Genomic DNA, 19525 nt, shown 5'->3' with positions numbered 1-19525 from the left:
ATATCAATAATTACCTTAAAGGTAAATGGATTAAATGCTCCAACCAAAAGATACAGATTGGCTGAATGGATACAAAAACAAGACCTGTATATATGTTCTCTACAAGAGACCCACTTCAGATCTAGGGACACATACAGACTGAAAGTGAGGGGATGGGAAAAAGATATTCCATGCAAATGGAAAACAAAAGAAAGCTGGAGTAGCAATTCTCATATCAGAAAAATAGACTTTAAAATAAAGACTATTACAAGAGACAAAGAAAGACACTACATAATGATCAAGGGATCAATCCAAGAAGGATATATAACAACTGTAGATATTAACCCACCCAACATAGGAGCACCTCAATACATAAGGCAAATGCTAACAGCTATAAAAGGGGAAATCAACAGTAACACAATAATAGTAGGTGACTTTAACACCCCACTTACACCAATCAACAGATCATCCAAACAGAAAATAAATAAGGAAACACAAGCTTTAAATGACACATTAAACAAGATGGACTTAACTGATATTTATAGGACATTCCATCCGAAAACAATAGAATACACTTTCTTCTCAAGTGCTCATGGAACATTCTCCAGGATAGACCATATCTTGGGTCACAAATCAAGCCTTGGTAAATTTAAGAAAATTGAAATCATATCAAGCATCTTTTCCGACCACAACACTATGAGACTAGATACCAATTATGGGAAAAAAATTAAAAAAAATACAAACACATGGAGGCTAAGCAATACGCTACTAAACAACCAAGAGATCACTGAAGAAATCAAAGAGGAAATCAAAAAATACCTGGAAACAAATGACAATGAAAACACGACGACCCAAAACCTATGGGATGCAGCAAAAGTGGTTCGAAGAGGGAAGTTTACAGCAATACAATCCTACCTCAAGAAACAAGAAAAATCTCAAATAAACAAGCTAACCTTACACCTAAAGCAATTAGAGAAAGAAGAACAAAAAACCCCCAAAGTTAGCAGAAGGAAAGAAATCATAAAGATCAGATCAGAAATAAATGAAAAAGAAATGAAGGAAACAATAGCAAAGATCAATAAAACTAAAAGCTGGTTCTTTGAGAAGATAACAAAAATTGATAAAGCATTAGCCAGACTCATCAGGAAAAAAAGGGAGAAGACAAATAAACAGAATTAGAAATGAAAAAGGAGAAGTAACAACTGAAACTGCAGAAATACAAAGGATCATGAGAGACTACTACAAGCAACTATATGTTAATAAATGGGACAACCTGGAAGAAATGGACAAATTCTTACAAAAGTACAACCTTTCAAGACTGAACCAGGAAGAAATAGAAAACATGAACAGACCAATCACAAGCACTGAAATTGAAACTGTGATTAAAAATCTTCCAACAAACAAAAGCCCAGGACCAGATGGCTTCACAGGAGAATTCTATCAAACATTTAGAGAAGAGCTAACACCTATCCTTCTCAAACTCTCCCAAAATATAGCAGAGGGAGGAACACTCCTAAACTCATTCTATGAGGCCACCATCACCCTGATGAAGATGTCACAAAGAGAGAAAACTACAGGCCAATATCACTGAGGAACATAGATGCAAAAATCCTCAACAAAATACTAGCAAACAGAATCCAACAGCACATTAAAAGGATCATACACCATGATCAAGTGGGGTTTATCCCAGGAATGCAAAGATTCTTCAATATATGCAAATCAATCAATGTGATACACCATATTAAGAAACTGAAGTATAAAAACCATATGATAATCTCAATAGATGCAGGAAAAGCTTTTGACAACATTCAGCACCCATTTACGATAAAAACTCTCCAGAAAGTGGGCATAGAGGGAACCTACCTCAACATAATAAAAGCCATATGACAAACCTACAGCCAACATCATTCTCAATGGTGAAAAACTGAAAGCATTTCCTCTAAGATCAGGAACAAGACAAGGTTGCCCACTCTCACCACTATTATTCAACATAGTTTTGGAAGTTTTAGCCACGGCAGTCAGAGAAGAAAAAAAAATGAAATGAATCCAAGTAGGAAAAGAAGAAGTAAAACTGTCACTGTTTACAGATGACACGATACTATACATAGAAAATCCTAAAGATGCCACCAGAAAACTACTAGAGCTAATCAATGAATTTGGGAAACTAGCAAGATACAAAATTAATGCACAGAAATCTCTTGCATTCCTATACACTAACAACAAAAAATCAGAAAGAGAAATCAAGGAAACACTCCCATTTACCATTGCAACAAAAACATAAAATACCTAGGAATAAACATACCTAAGGAGGCAAAAGACCTGTATGCAGAAAACTATAAGACACTGATGAAAGAAATCAAAGATGATACAAACAGATGGAAAGATATACTATGTTCTTGGATTGGAAGAATCAATATTGTGAAAGTGACTATATTACCCAAAGCAGCTACAGATTCAATGTAATCCCCATTAAATTACTAATGGTATTTTTCATAGAACTAGAACAAAAAATTTGACAATTTGTATGGAAACACAAAAGACCTCGAATAGCTAAAGCAATCTTGAGAAAGAAAAACGGAACTGGAGGAATCAGGCTCCCTGACTTCAGACTATACTACAAAGCTATAGTAATCAAGAGAGTATGGTACTGGCACAAAAACAGAAATATAGATCAATGGAACAGAACAGAAAGCCCAGAGATAAACCCAAGCACATATAGTCACCTTATCTTTGACAAAGGAGGCAAGAATATACAATGTAGAAAAGACAGCCTCTTCAATAAGTAGACCTGGGAAAACTGGACAGCTACATGTAAAAGAATGAAATTAGAACACTCCTTAACACCATACACAAAAATAAACTTCAAATGGATTAAATATTTGCAAACGAAGCAACTGACAAAGGATTAATCTCCAGAATATACAAGCAGCTCATGCAGCTCAGTATCAAAAAAACGAACAACCCAATCCAAAATGGGCAGAAGACCTAAACAGACATTTCTCCAAAGAAGATATACAGATTGCCAACAAACACATGAAAGGATGCTCAACATCACTAATCATTAGAGAAATGCAAATCAAAACTACAGTGAGGTATTACCTCACATCGGTCAAAATGGCCATCATCAAAAAATGTACAAACAATAAATGCTGGAGAGGGTGTGGAGAAAAGGGAACCCTCCTACACTGTTGGTGGGCATGTAAATTGATACAGCCACTATGGAGAACAGTAAGGAGGTTCCTTAAAAAACTTAAAATAGAACTACCAAATGACCCAGCAATCCCACTACTGGGCACATACCCTGAGAAAACCATAATTCAAAAAGAGTCATGTACCACAATGTTCATTGCAGCTCTATTTACAATAGCCAGGACATGGAAGCAACCTAAGTGTCCATCCACAGATGAATGGATAAAGAAGATGTGGCACATATATACAATGGAATATTACTCAGCCATAAAAAGAAACAAAATTGAGTTATTTGTAGTGAGGTGGATGGACCTAGAGTCTGTCATGCAGAGTGAAGTAATTCAGAAAGAGAAAAACAAATACCGTATGCTAACACACATATATGGAATCTAAAGAAAAAAAAATGGTTCTGATGAACCTGGGGGCAGGACAGGAATAAAGATGCAGACGTAGAGAATGGACTTGAGGACACGGGGAGGGGGAAGGGTAAGCTGGGACAAAGTGAGAGAGTAGCACTGACATATACACACTAACAAATGTAAAATAGATCGCTAGTGGGAAGCAGCTGCATAGCACAGGGAGATCAGCTTGGTGCTTTGTGACCACCCAGAAGGGGGGATTGGGAGGGTGCGAGGGAGATGCAAGAGGGAGTGGATATGGAGATATATGTGTGCATATAGCTGATTCACTTTGTTATACAGCAGAAACTAACACAACATTGTAAAGCAATTATACTCCAATAAAGATGTTAAAAAAAATAAAAATAAAACACTGGGCAAGAAATGCTTTAAATGGGGAGCAGAATTGGTAACTATAAAGTAAATCCACAACTTACCAATCTGGGCCATAATCTGACAAAGAGCAATCTGTTTCAAATATGTGGATTTCCCACTCATATTTGGTCCAGTTATGATAAAAAAATTACTCCCTTCTGTAATATAGGTATTGTTGGCAACAGGTTTTTCCACAGATATTTTTTCAAGAATGGGGTGCCATCCATGTTTGATTGCTAAAGTATCAGTAAACTCTGGCCGAACTAAAGAGAAAAATGTTTTTGAAAGATTAATATATTTATACTTAAAGATTCTGTGGTATGTACATACTGTTTATATTTTAGTGATTTTACCTGGCTCAATTTGGAACAATATCATTAAGATATTATTTTATCTCTAATTCTTCTAAATTATAATTGACACAGTCTAATCACATCACAACTTTTATTCATTTCCAGAAAAATCTAAGACTTAGCTCCCTGTCATTGTGCTGGGCTCCAAAAGAGTTCATAACTTTTTCAGATTTGCATAATTAAAACGAATCAACCAGCCTCTGATAACACTTTTAAAATAACAATTAATTTACAAGTGCTCTAAAATTGCACATTTACTTAATCTTGCCTTAAGCATTATTTCAAATTTGACATACTTAGCTTTCCAAATGAGGTCTGAAAATAGAGTAAAACCAAATAAAAACATAATTTTATGTCCAAAGTTATAGAAATTTTGTCTAAAAAGAAATCTCAGAGGGTAGAGAAAACAGACACAAAAGATTTTGTTAATTTATAGCAAGAAACAATGATCAGGTCTGTATAGATAATTTCTGAGGTGGAGGGTGGGAGGACAAGTAAAAATTGAAATGCAACATGCTTCTAGATGAAACACATGGATAAACTTGAAAGCATTCATTATAAAAGTGAGGCTGATTAGAAAACAATTTTTTACTATTTTTAAATCATTTTTAACATCAAAAATTCACTATTTATAAGTTTTGAGTTTCAGAATGGTCCCTCTCAAAATGGAGCAACATCAAATATCTTAATAGTTAAGAAAACTATTAAAATAGCTGATCTCTAATGTAAGGTTTTAACCCCAAAAGAGACATAAAAGATTGAAAAGTTTTGGCCTATATAATACCAATTGAAAAATTTAACATTTCCATAAGAAATACAGAAATATCAAAGATGAAAAAAAATCTTTGTAAAATACCTTTTCCCATCATACAGTCTTTCTTATTTGGGGAAACTTTAAAGTTTCTTGCAGTTTTTTTTTTTTCTTTCTGATTTCTCAATTTCTCAGTAAATACTTTTCTGACTTTTAAACGAAAATTTAAGGATATTTTCACTTTCTCTATCTTGAGTCTTAGTCTAGGACCATAAGCAAGACACTGTATTTCAGGTAACAAAAAAAAAAAATGTAAACCATTCATAATTGTTATATAAAATTGCTTGAATGGAATACAAATTTCAGTACGCAACATATTTATCCCAAAGAAAATAACTTACCATAGTCAGAAAGAGTGCAGGCATGAGCAAATGACAGTAGCATATCCAGCATTGACACAGTGTCAGACAGTTTATGTAAGCAATGAATATGTTCATAAATCTCACTAAGCAGTTTGCACACTATCCTGAAAACACATGTTTGGTAAGACAAGTAGTGCCTTTTACAGAGGGACATACAATGCAATTGTAAAACAATATTAAATTCATTGTCTGAGGTAAAATAACATTCACATTTGAGTTGTACACTACAGGTAAAGTCTATTGTTCTATTGCCTCATTTTAGAGATGAGGAAAGTGAAGCTTATACTCAAGGTCACAGTTACTGAGTAGCAAAGAATCCATCTTCTAGTGTATTAACACCAAGTTTTTAAAATAACTGCTTTTATTAAATATTAATAAAATAAATTTTTATTAATAGAAATACTTTATATAGGTCAAAGCAAGCCCTCACTATACTTCAACAGATCCCATCTGCTAATAATTTTGTTCTTGCAATGTTAAATTCAACACAAAAGCTATTATGTATTTTCTCTCACCCATTCTCTCTCGCCCTCTCTCTCTCTTCTCACACACACACACACACACACACACATCCTAACAACATAATTATTTAAGCTTTTATGTGGCAGTTATCATATTGTGACATAATATAAGTTTTTCCCTTACATGGAGAAATATGTTCCCCAGCTTACTATATCTTATAATCTTTTTGGTTTATGCTCTGAAATTGTTTTGAAAGCCCAACATTTATCTTTATCATCTCAGCTTACCAATGTCCTAGTTCTTATTTCTAGACACATTGCTACCGTTTCATGAACAGCAAAAGACTGGCATTATTGTGATATTGTTATGTCAGTACTAAGGCATGAAAATTTGAGGGCTTACATAGTAAAGAAAAAGAATAAACCTAATGAAACTTATCTGGGCCCAAGATAAGCCCAGATGTGCCAAGTTCTACATCATGGTGGAATATATACTACAAAAGTATCAGTGGTACTACAGGTATTTCAAGCTCATGTCATTATGACATTTCTTAAAACTTTATAAAAAGAATGAATGAAGTACTGCTGAAATGTAGAAATTTGGTTGGGTATCAAACTTTTTCTATAACACAGTATAATGCGTTTGTTTGGTCTGGTTTCGTTTGGTTTTGTAATTAAGATTTGCCCTGAATGTTCTGTGAGGCTCAGTGATCCCAGTCACAATGACAGACTTTAAAGTCTTAAATGGTTTTCCAGAAAATGGTCTTTCCTTGCTAACATTTGTAACTACAATTTTCCACAACCAGACAAAAAGTCAATTAATGAAACTTATAGTACCTCAAATTAAACCAATTTAATTCAGTATTCAAAAATTTCAAGTGCTCTTACATGTAAGTCATGTGATAGATTTCTCTCAAAGACTCTTGGCATCTTTCATTCATTTTAATTAAATCTGCTGATGTAAAGCTGTAAGAATTTTTCACTTTAGAAATCTGCTAGGAGATTAAAAAACAAAGGTCAAGATACATATATACTCTTATGAAATAAAACATACAGATTTAAAACAATAGAAGTATAGGTACTTAGGTTAATCACTTTAATTTTTCAGGTAATAATCTCACAAAAAAAGTCCCAAATAATGTTTGTGAAAGAGAAAAGGAAAATCACTTCTAAAGTTAAAGCAGAATTTTTTAACCTGGTCCATCTGACATGACTATTTTTACAGGTCTTAAAGGAGCCATGTAGAAATGTTAAAACACTACATCTTATTACCAAGTAATAATATGCATGGTAGATAGTAATCCTCACTCCTTCTCTGATCCCTCCCTGTCTTAGCCCTTGACCCATATCCAAACCTCACTCAGTCTCTAACCCATTACTAACTCTCAGCCCATTCTTTACTTCATCCATCCCTCATTACTTGGTAATACAATACGTATTTTAAAGACCCGAAAGTTGAATGGTTTGTTTTTGTCAAAAGGTACTCCCTGGGGGCAGAGAAAACAAAGATTAGAGTGGGTTAGACTTTCCCAAACTGGTATATTGTGGAGGAGTTAACATGTATATAGAAAAAAATATCACCCTGGCCCAAAGGTTTGGCAATACTGGATTTTAAAAAATCAAGCAAATTTCTCTACTTTAGGACTTTTATTAAACCTTTAATAGGCAGATGTGCATTGAGAAGAGATAGTACAGTACTTTCCAAACTTCTTTGATCAAAACTTCCTTTTGGACTTTCTTTCTTCATTTTCCTTTTTTTACCCATACCAAGCTCCCAGAACTGTGGGAAACACTGTGTTTGGTATTTCTCTAAAAAAAGATCTTCTCATTCGCTTTTCGATTAGTAAAGCTATTAGGTGGGTGGGTAGGAGTAAGAGAAGCAATACACAAAACATTCAGAAATTCGTCATGTAATACTCAAGAAGTGCCTGAAAATATGTAAATGCAATTCTGTAAAATCAGAAACAATAATTTCCTAACCAAAACTCTAGAATGAACCTTAATAAACTCTGAAGGAAGCTGATCATTGGGTAGGGTTGTACAATCTGTAGTCATCTGAATGAAAAATCCTCGAACGGAGCTAAAACTTGTCCTTAAAGGAAGACTATATTTTTCTGCAAGCTGCGATATCATTCCTAGTGACCAGAAACAAGAAAAACAAAAACAAAGAAATTTTAGTGAGAAAAATTACTCTTCGTGTTTAAAAAAATCATATAACTTTTTCTTGTTATTTTATATATAAGTGGGAAGGTCTTGTTACTTTTTTTTTTTTGAAGTATAGTTGTTTTACAACATTGCATTTGTTTCATGTGTGCAACATAGTGATCCAGTGGGATTTTTTGCACATTATATTCCATTATAGGTTATTACAAGATATTGAATATAATTCCCTGTGTTATATAGTAAATCCTTATCACTTATCTATTTTATGTATAGTAGTTTGTATCTGTTAATTCCATACTCCTAATTTGTCCCTCCCTCCCTCTCCCCTGTGGTAACCATGAGTTTGTTTCCTATGTCTGTGAGTCTGTTCCCGTTTTGTATATAGATTCATTTGTATTATTTTTAATTTTTTTCAACTTTGAAGGCAGGAAAGATTTTTTTAATGACATTTAATACAAGAGACCCATTGTCTACTCCTGGATATCTCTGTGTCTCCTAAGAGAAGACACTTGTGAGTCCAATTAAAACTCAGCTTAAGCCACTAAATTGTGGTCACAACTGTGTCATTCATCTGTGTTTGCCCCACCACGGTGTCGAGCCCACTGCTCTGTTCAGTGCTGGTAGGTGTTCTATCAATGTTTGCCAATTTAATAAATGACTGAATAAATGAAAAAGTGAATGAGAAAAAATTAGAGCCTTAGCCAGGTTCTCCTTCTGATCATTTAGATGGTGCTTACTTCCAAATTAACTGAGAAGGACCTGGTGCTAGAATAAAAATAAACAGCTTACTAAAAAGTAAAAAAGTTTAAACAAGTTAAAAAAGTAAGAAGTAAAAAAATAGTTTTTTTTTTTAAAAGGCCAATAAAAACAAAACCAAAAAATCAAATAAATGATAGAAGGTTCCACTTTTAGCTAGGATATTAAAAAGTCACAAAAAACCATCAGTGCCACTGTAACCATGAGAAAACAATAAATTTAGAAATTTTCTGTCATAAAAGTTATTGAAAGAGATCTGGACACAAGTCTAAATGAACGGAATTCCAGAGAGAGACAAGCCCTAGATCACTGGGCATGAGTAAGTGGAAGGCAGCTGCTGTTGGTAAAGAAACTCTGCTGGGATGAGGAGGAATGAGCCACGCTTCAACCAGCCAGGCCTGGCTGCTTGGCAGATTGGAAAACAGAGAGAGAGCCAGCTCTCGCTGTAACCCATTCTTCCTCCCGATATTTTTTTAAATTAATTTTTATTGTAGTACAGTTGCTTTACAATGTTGTGTAAGTTTCTACCGTACAGCAAAATGAATCAGCTATACATATACATATATCCCCTTTTTTGGATTTCCTTCCCATTTAGGTCACCACAGTGCATTAAGTAGAGTTCCCTGTGCTACACAGTATGTTCTCATTAATTATCTATTTTACATATAGTATCAATAGTGTATATGTGTCAATCCCAATCTCCCAATCATCCCACCACCCCCACTTTCCCTCTTGGTATCCATACGTTTGTTCTCCACATCAGGGTCTCAATTTCTGCTTTGCAAATAAAATCATCTATGCCATTTTTCTAGATTCTACGTATATGCGTTCATATACGATATTTATTTCTCTCTTTCTGACTTACTCCACTCTAGGTCCATCCACGTCTCTACAAATGACCCAATTTTGTTCCTTTTTATGGTTGAGTAATATTCCACTGTATATATGTACCACACCTTCTTTATCCATTCCTCTGTTGATGGACATTTCTGTTGCTTCCATGTCCTTGCTATTGTAGTGCTGCAGTGAACACTGGGGTGCATGTGTCTTTTTGAATTATTGTTTTCTCTGGGTATATGCCCTGTAGTGGGATTGCTGGGTCATATGGTAGCTCTATTTTTAGTTTTTTAAGGAACAGCCATACTGTTTTCCATAGTGGCTGTATCAATTTACATTCCCACCAACAGTGCAAGAGGGTTCCCTTTTCTCCACATCCTCTCTAGCATTTATTGTATATAGATTTTTTGGTGATGGCCATTCTGACCCGTGTGAGGTGATCTCATTGTAGGTTTGATTCACACTTCTCTAATAATTAGTGACACTGAGCATCTTTTCATGTGCCTCTTGGCCATCTGTATGTCTTCCTGGAGAAATGTGTTTAGGTCTTCTGCCCATTTTTTGTTTGGGTTGTTTGTTTCTTTGATATTGAGCTGCATGAGCTGCTTGTATATTTTGGAGATTAATCCTTTGTCAGTTACTTCATTTGCAAATATTTTCTCCCATTCTGAGGGTTGTCTTTTCGTCTTGTTTATGGTTTCCTTTGCTATGCAAAGGCTTTTAAGTTTCATTAGGTCCCATTTGTTTATTTTTGTTTTTATTTTCATTACTCTAGGAAGTGAGTCAAAAAAGATCTTGCTGTGATTTACGTCAAAGAGTGTTCTGCCTATGTTTTCCTGTAAGAGTTTTATAGTGTCTGGCCTTACATTTAGGTCTTTAATCCATTTTGAGTTCAATGATTAACTCTTATCAATTCTTCCTTCAACCTCTGCATCTCTCTCTTCTCACATACACCCTAAATAATGCTTTGTTAACTTGTAATAACTTATAATAGTTCCTCTTTCCATTGCTCCACTCAAATTCACTCAACATATCTCCTTCATCAATTTCATTCCATAGAGCAAAAACATCTCAGTGCCTCTTCATTCTCCTTGGGAAAAATCTCCAATCTGGCCTTCGAAAACTAAATTCTGATCCCCAGTCTACATTTCTGACCTTATCTCTTAGTAGTTCTGTAAGGAAATGCCCTATACCATCCTAACAAATTTCCTCACTCATCCCTTAAGGTTTCCTCAGGCCATTGTGCTTCAGTTTGTACCACTGCCAGAGGGCAGAATTCCTTTTTAGGCTATTCTACTAAAAATATTCCCATCCGTTATGCCTCCACACTCAGTCACACTCTGACCCCTCTAACCTACTGTTTTTTTCTTCATGTATCTTAAATCCATGTGAAATTATGTACTATATATGATTGATATACTTTATATATCAATATGGATATATATATATATATATATACATATACACATACATATGTGTGTATGTTTCTTTATTATCTGTCTCTACTACTATTATAGCTCCATGAGGACAGGGACTTTGTTCTATTCACTATGTATTCCCAGTACCTAGGACAGCGTCTATATATATATATATATTTTTTTTTATAAAAGACTTTTTTTTTTTTTTTTTAAATTTATTTATTTATTTATGGCTGTGTTGGGTCCTCGCCTCCGTGCGAGGGCTTTCTCTAGCCGCAGCAAGCGGGGGCCACCCTTCATTGCGGTGCGCAGGCCTCTCACCATTGCGGCCTCTCTTGTTGCGGAGCACAGGCTCCAGACGCGCAGGCTCAGTAATTGTGGCTCACGGGCCCAGCTGCTCCACGGCATGTGGGATCCTCCCAGATCAGGGCTCGAACCCGCGACCCCTGCACTGGCAGGCAGATTCTCAACCACTGCGCCACCAGGGAAGCCCGACAGTGTCTATATTAACTAGGAGATTAGTAAATTCACAAAATGAATTACTGTACTAGCTGAAATGCTACCTCTTCTAGACAAAAATGATATCTCTTCCTCCAATGAAACCCTTTAGCACTGATAGCCAGTATTTTTCATGCAATTTATACTCAACATTGTACAAAGGTAAACTACTCTCCTAGCCTTCATGTAACCCTATATTTAAATTTGAAGGAACTCTAAATTTAAGTTTGTAGAAAAGAAGGGACACATTATAACACTTTGAGATCTTTTTTTTTTTAAAGGCTCCTTAAATGATAATATCTGTTAACATTATCTGTTATTTGTTTTGGTAACAAAAAATAAATTTAAAATATGCATCATTAATATAATCAGCAAAAAAGCACAACATGTCCTAAAAAAATTTGTTTTATTTCTAAAAAACAGAAAAAATATGTTCAAGTAATTAAATTACCTGCTATGTCATCTACAATCTCTGTATATGTTCTTCTGGCTATGTCAAGAAATTCATTTATGTTAGACCTCACTGCATAGCACTTCTGAGTCCTCATGTTCAGGCATCCTTTCATGTATCTTGCATCATCATTAATTACTGTTTTAATCTTGTCAAGTATGATTACAAACCTAAAAAAGAACATTATAGGCAATAAGTCAAACAGTTATGTTAATTGATAATTTGAATAACAGTTAATGATAGCAAATAACATATTTTCTTAAAATTACTGTTGAAAATTATTTTGCAAATAAATAAGCAATATATATAAAATTACATAAATTAGGACTGTGACTACATCAATTGTAAACTATTTCGTCAGTCATAACTACTCTCCTAAAATAACATGAGACCACCAAGAACAATCCTACAACTGCTAATAAACAGATCTCCCAAATTACACATACTAACTGTGTCTGTGAATATAAAATATATCCTTGAAGCACTTTATAAAAATTCTGGGTTCATGCTCACTGACTCAATAAACATTTACTTATACCATGTAGCAATCACTGTGTTAGGTGCAGGGATTCAAAGAAGGATTAACATATGGTCCTTGCCCTCAGCTGGTGCAAGGGAGATTAAGCATATTATGAGACAGTATAACAGGAACCTTTCAATTATCAGTGTCTAAGTGCAGTGATCATGCAGACCAGGAGTCTGGTAACACCTATTTTCCTAACCTTTTATTTTACAGTATTCTGTTCTGTATTTATCTGTAATAATTCGGTTTTATTAACCTCATTTTCTAACCTCACATAAGGTGTGCATCTTGAATCAATGAAATAACAGTTTTTAAGTATCACAAGTCTTTTTGTTCAAGAACCAAGGTGCCACTGCTAAAAGCAATACTAAAAGTAAACTGTAATTAGATCTTATTCAGTATTCATATAGACTATTTTTTGGTTACATTAAGTCCTTCATGATTTAACACAAAAGAATAATATATTTTTATATTTGCAAGTCTTTCCTTGGAGAATAGTTAAAAGAAAAAAAGAAATATTAAAATTTTGTATGATTTCAATTTTTAATGCTATTCTAATTGTCCATTAACACAAACCCTCAATGTGCTGTTACCCTATTTATTGGTATTTATAAAATGTAATATATAAATAAATTTTTAATGAACAGTTTAAAATTTCTGTTAACCAAAGCTCAAGTAATTGTTCTATAGAATACAATTAGAGTTCTTAAAATCAGTTATGATCAGGAAGAAAGAAATAATCTGCTGTTTTATTAACAGTTGAATGACAAAGACCTCTTATCTTCCAAGGAACCATAGTAAGCTCTTAATAAAGGTGTGTTACAGTTCTTCAGAGTAATCTATTAAAGAATAAAGAAAAAGATAGTTAAGGATAATAAATTATGACATTATTCAAACAAAGCATTTTAGACTTGCTTAGTACTTTACATTTTACCAAGTATTTTCTTGCTTCATCTTCTCATTTATATACTCATAACAGAAATTTTAGGTATGTAGGTGAAGACAGGTTGTATCTGGCCCATTTTTCAGATAAAGAGCACATGGCTAAACAGTGGCATCCACTGCTTTACTATTATGACTTTTATTTTTCTTGCCGCCCAACTAATATTAACATTAAACTACTTATTAATGTAGTTTAACTAGTTTAATTAACTACTTATTAATGCAGTTAAACAGTTATCATTGTACATTCAGAGTACTCTACATATAACTCCAAAATTTGGTTTAAATGTATTAATACATTAAACTAAAAAAATGTTTTGTATATTTGTAAATAGAGCAACTTCTCCATTCTTATATGGCAAAAGTAGGGATTTTATTTTGCTTAATGGAAACTATGAGTGATCACTATTCGAATAAACAGAAAAGAGAGAAAACATAGGTAACCTGACTTTTACCTCCTATTTTAGTTTTGTTATGAGGCAATGGCAATAACTTTTTTGCTTATTAATAGAAAAATAATATTTACATGCCAATAAAAACTAGAAATGCATAAGAGCATAAAGAAAAACATTTAAATCACTCATTATTCTACCACCTTTCCAAAGATAAATATTATAAGTATTATGATATATTTCCTGTCCCTTTTTCAAATCAAAAAATTTATATCATTACATGCTCCTTTTCTCCCCCATCTATTTAAAAGTAGATAAGAAAAATCACCATTCTGTAACCATCAGAGTTACTTCAGGTAAGAGTCATTAATAAATAACAAAATCAATGGGTGAAAGTTTGACAAGAAACAGTATATTTACACAGTCTCACGGTATCTCTCCACAGATTACTTATAACTTTATAGTGAAGTAATTAATCAAAGTTATTATCACCAAGAAGGGAAAGAAAAATGACATCATGTGCCTCCTGATGTAATACACTGAGAAAGATACAACATTGCTCATAGAGTATTATTGCCAAATATGTGCAAGCAGTATTTAATCATGAGGAAACAATCACACAAACTGAGGAATATCTTATTAAACAACTGACCCGGCGCCTGTGGCCGCTGGTTTCCCTGCACATTTGGCACCGCCAGGGCTCTCGTGATCCAAGCAGTCATACCACCTCTGCACCTGGTCCTCACAGGGGAAGACCAAGAGCTCCAAGGCAGCCTCAGGACCAGACTCCTGTGGGTGGACCACATGCAGAGGTGGGGATAAAACCAAAGCTGAACCCCAGGGACAGGGTGACTAAGGAAGAAGATCGAAAATCTTTCCATCAGCTGTACAAGCTGCAGATCAAATCCCCACTAGGAAGACCCTGTTTTTATAGAATATCTGAGTAGACAATGAGTGTTCCCACAAATGAAAACGGTCTAGCTCTGGCAGCTGTGGACTTTCGGGGCAAGCACATGCAGGAACTGGGCCAGATCAGAGTCTGAGTGGTCCCCACAGGGCACACAGCAGGTCCAGAGACCAGCCCAGAGGCAGAGGAGGGCCTCTTGGGGAGGCAGAGGTGAGCTGTGGCTCATGGCATGTAAGGACACTTACAGTGGAGACTCCAGGGAAACATAATTATTACTATTAATTTTATTACGTTTTGATTCATTCTGTTGTTGGCTCTAGCTTTTTTTTCTTTCTGTTTGTTTGTTGTTTAGTTTTGTTTTTATTTAAATTCAGTCTTCTGGGATCTCCATGGTTTATAAAATATTTTTATTTTTATTTTTTTATAAATTTCTATTTTTACTTTGCTTTTATGTTGTTCTGTGTTCTTTTCCCTTATTTTTTTCCTTCCTCTTTTTCTTTAATATATTTTTTTTTCTTTTTTTCTTTTTTTTTATATTTCCATTTCTACTTTGCTTTTCTGTTGCCTGTGTTTTTTCCCTTTTATTTATTTTATTTTATTTATTATTTTAAATTATTTTTATCAGTTCTGTTTCCTTGTTTTATTCGTTTGGCACACTGGTTTGGTTTGGTTTTTAGGTTATGTGTTTATGTTAGTTTTAATCCTAATTGTTTGATTTCATTTTTGAGTTCTTGTATTTCTCTGGTTGTTCTCTTGATTTTTGTTTTATTTGGCTCTGTTTTGTTTCTTACACGTGTCTGTGTGTTTCCTTGTTTCTGTTTTTGTTTTTACAATTTCTCCAGGGTTCTGTTTGCCTTCTTTTTCTTTCTTTAATATACTTTCTATTTTTTAAAATATATTTCTATTTCTACATTGTTTTTCTGTTGTTCTGTCTTTTTTCCCCTTTCTCTTTTTCTTTTTTTTTTAATACCATTTTTGTCGGTTTGTTTTGTTTCTTTGCTTCATTCTTCAGTTAGAATTCTGCTTTGGTTTTGCTTTTTGGTTTTGGGTTTTTGCCAGCTTTCCTCTTAATTGATTTCATTCTTGGGTTCTTCTGTTTGTCTGGTTGTTCTCCTGCTATTTGATTTATTTGGTTCTGTTTTTGTTTCTTTTCTGTGTGTGTGGCATGTTTCCTTGCTTCTGTTTCCATTTGTTTGATTTTACTTTTTACCATTTGTCTGGGGTTTTGTTAGTCTTTTTTTTTTTTTAATCCCCTTTATTGCCAGGACAAGTGACTTGCGGGGTCTTGGTTCCTCGACCAGAAGATGGGCCTGAGGCTCTGGAATGGCAGCACCGAATCCAGGATGCTGGACTACCAGAGAATTCCTGGTCCCAGGGAAGATTAACTGCCAAGAGCTCTCACTGAGGCCTCTAACTGAATCCAAGACCCAGGTCCACCCAACTGCCAGCAGCTCCCAGCACTGGACACGTCATACCAAACAACAAACAAGACAGGAACACAAACCCACCCATCAGCACACAGACTACCTAAAGTCATACGAAGCTAACAAACACCCCAAAACAAATCACCTGACACGGCCCTGCTCATCAGAGGGAAAAGACTCAGCTCCACCCACCAGAACGCAAGCACCAGTCCCTCCCATCAGGATACCTACACAAGACACTGGACCAACACCACCACAAGGGGCAGAGAACAGAAGTAAGAGGAACTGTGATCCTGCAGCCTAGGGAAAAGAGACCTCAAATACTGTATATTAGACAAAATAAGAAGACAGAGAAATATCTTACTGGCAAAGGAGCAAGATTAAAACGCACAAGACCAAATAAATGAAGAGGAAATAGACAAACTAACTGAAAAAGAATTCAGAGTAATGATAGTAAAGATGATCCAAAATCTTGGAAATACAACACAGAAAATACAAGAAACGTTTAACAAGGACCTGGAAGAACTAAAGAGCAAACAAACATTAATGAACAGCACAATAACTGAAATAAAAAACACTCTAGAAGGAATCAATAGCAGAATAACTGAGGCAGAAGAACGGATTAGAGAGCTGGAAGATAAAATGGTGGAAGTAAATGTCGCAGAGCAGAGTAAAGAAAAAAGAATGAAAAGAATAGAGGACAGTCTCCGAAACCTCTGGGACAACATTAAGCACACCAACATTCAAATTATAGGCGTCCCAGAAGAAGAAGAAGAAGAAAAAAATGGAGCTGAAAATATTTGAAAAGATTATAGCTGAAAAATTCCCCAACATGGGAAAGGAAATAGCCACCCAAGTCCAGGAAGCACAGAGAGTCCCATACAGGATAAACCCAAGGAGAAACATGCCAAGACACATATTAATCGAGCTAACAAAAATTAAACACAAAGAAAAAATATTAAAAGCAACAAGGGAAAAGCAACAAAAAGCATACAAGGGAATCCCCATAAGATTAACAGCTGATATTTCAGCAGAAACAGTACAGGCCAGAAGGGAGTGGCAAGATATATTTAAAGTGATGAAAGGGAAAAACCTACAACCAAGATTACTCTACCCAGCAAGGATCACATTCAGATTCGACAGAGAAATCAAAAGCTTTACAGACAAGCAAAAGCTAAGAGAATTCAGCACTACCAAACCAGCTTTACAACAAATGCTAAAGGAACTTCTCTAGGCAGGAAACACAAGAGGAGGAAACGACTTACAAAAACAAACCCAAAATAATTAAGATAATGTAATAGGAACATACATTTCAATAATTATCTTAAACGTAAGTGGATTAAATGCCCCAACCAAGGGACCCAGACTGGCTGAACGGATACAAAAACGAGACCCATATATATGCTGTCTACAAGAGACCACTTCAGAACAAGGGACACATACAGACTGAAAGTAAGGGGATGGAAAAAGATATTCCATGCAAATGGAAAACAAAAGAAAGCTGGAGTAGCAATAGTCATATCAGACAAAATAAAATTAAAATAAAGACTATTACAAGAGACAAGGAAGGACACTACATAATGATCAAGGGATCAATCCAAGAAGAAGATATAACAATTGTAAATATGTATGCACCCAACATAGGAGCACCTCGATACGTAAGGCAAATGCAAACAGCCATAAAAGGGGAAATCAACAGTAACACAACAATAGTAGATGACTTTAACACCCCACTTACACCAATCAACAGATCATCCAAACAGAAAATAAATAAGGAAACACAAGCTTTAAATGACACATTAAACAAGATGGACTTAATTGATATTTATAGGATATTCCATCCAAAAACAATAGAATACACTTTCTTCTCAAGTGCTCATGGAACATTCTCCAGGATAGACCATATCTTGGGTCACAAATCAAGCCTTGGTAAATTTAAGAAAACTGAAATCATATCAAGTATCTTTTCCAACCACAACGCTATGAGACTAGATATCAATTACAGGAAAAAAATCTGTAAAAAAAATAAACACATGGAGGCTAAGCAATACGCTACTAAACAACCAAGAGATCACTGAAGAAATCAAAGAGGAAATCAAAAAATACCTGGAAACAAATGACAATGAAAACACAATGACCCAAAACCTATGGGATGCAGCAAAAGCTGTTCTAAGAGGGAATTTTATAGCAACACAATCCTACCTTAAGAAACAAGAAAAATCTCAAACAAACAACCTAACCTTACACCTAAAGCAATTAGAGAAAGAGGAACAAAACAACTCAAAGTTAGCAGACGGAAAGAAATCATAAAGACCAGATAAGATATAAATAAAAAGAAATGAAGGAAACAATAGCAAAGATCAATAAAAGTAAAAGCTGGTTCTTTGAGAAGATAAACAAAATTGATAAACCATTAGCCAGACTCATCAGAAAAAAAAGGGAGAAGACTCAAATCAACAGAATTAGAAATGAAAAAGGACAAGCAACTACTGACACTGCAGAAATACAAAGGATCCTGAGAGAGTACTACAAGCAACTATATGCCAATAAAAGGGACAACCTGGAAGAAATGGACAAATTCTTACAAAAGTATGGTTATACTTTTTCAGGATTGAACCAGGAAGAAATAGAAAACATGAACAGACCAATCACAAGCACTGAAATTGAAACTGTGATTAACAATCTTCCAACAAGCAGAAGTCCAGGGCCAAATGGCTTCAAAGGTGAATTCTATCAAACATTTAGAGAAGAGCTAACACCTATCCTTCTCAAACTCTCCCAAAATATAGCAGAGGGAGGAACACTCCTAAACTCATTCTATGAGGCCACCATCACCCTGATACCAAAACCAGACAAAGATATCACAAAGAGAGAAAACTACAGGCCAATATCACTGAGGAACACAGATGCAAAAATCCTCAACAAAATACTAGCAAACAGAATCCAACAGCACATTAAAAGGATCATACACCATGATCAAGTGGGGTTTATCCCAGGAATGCAAGGATTCTTCAATATATGCAAATCAATCAATGTGATACACCATATTAAGAAACTGAAGTATATAAACCATGATAATCTCAATAGATGCAGAAAAAGCTTCTGACAACATTCAACACCCATTTACAACAAAAACTCTCCAAAAAGTGGGCATAGAGGGAACCTACCTCAGCATAATAAAAGCCATATGACAAACCTACAGCCAACATCATTCTCAATGGTGAAAAACTGAAAGCATTTCCTCTAAGATCAGGAACAAGACAAGGTTGCCCACTCTCACCACTAT

The 19525-nt window shown here is 34.8% G+C and overlaps 1 protein-coding gene across 1 annotated transcript in view; it reads right to left on the bottom strand.

Moving 5' to 3' along the window:
* The window catches only part of MSH4 (mutS homolog 4), a 92213-nt gene that overhangs the window by 24371 nt on the left and 48317 nt on the right, over window positions 1–19525 (bottom strand). The window contains exons 10-15 of the mRNA XM_036867644.1: window positions 13349–13413; window positions 12052–12221; window positions 7927–8063; window positions 6817–6920; window positions 5447–5571; window positions 4004–4204 (exon numbers count right to left, since the gene is read on the bottom strand). Of these exons, the coding sequence (XP_036723539.1) occupies window positions 4004–4204; window positions 5447–5571; window positions 6817–6920; window positions 7927–8063; window positions 12052–12221; window positions 13349–13413 (802 nt within the window). The remainder of the gene's footprint in view (window positions 1–4003; window positions 4205–5446; window positions 5572–6816; window positions 6921–7926; window positions 8064–12051; window positions 12222–13348; window positions 13414–19525) is intronic.

Source organism: Balaenoptera musculus, chromosome 1 (genome assembly GCF_009873245.2).
Source record: "Balaenoptera musculus isolate JJ_BM4_2016_0621 chromosome 1, mBalMus1.pri.v3, whole genome shotgun sequence".
Classification (NCBI taxonomy): domain Eukaryota; kingdom Metazoa; phylum Chordata; class Mammalia; order Artiodactyla; family Balaenopteridae; genus Balaenoptera; species Balaenoptera musculus.
The sequence above is the reverse complement of the archived record's forward strand: the minus strand, read 5'-3'. Positions and strand labels throughout refer to the sequence as shown.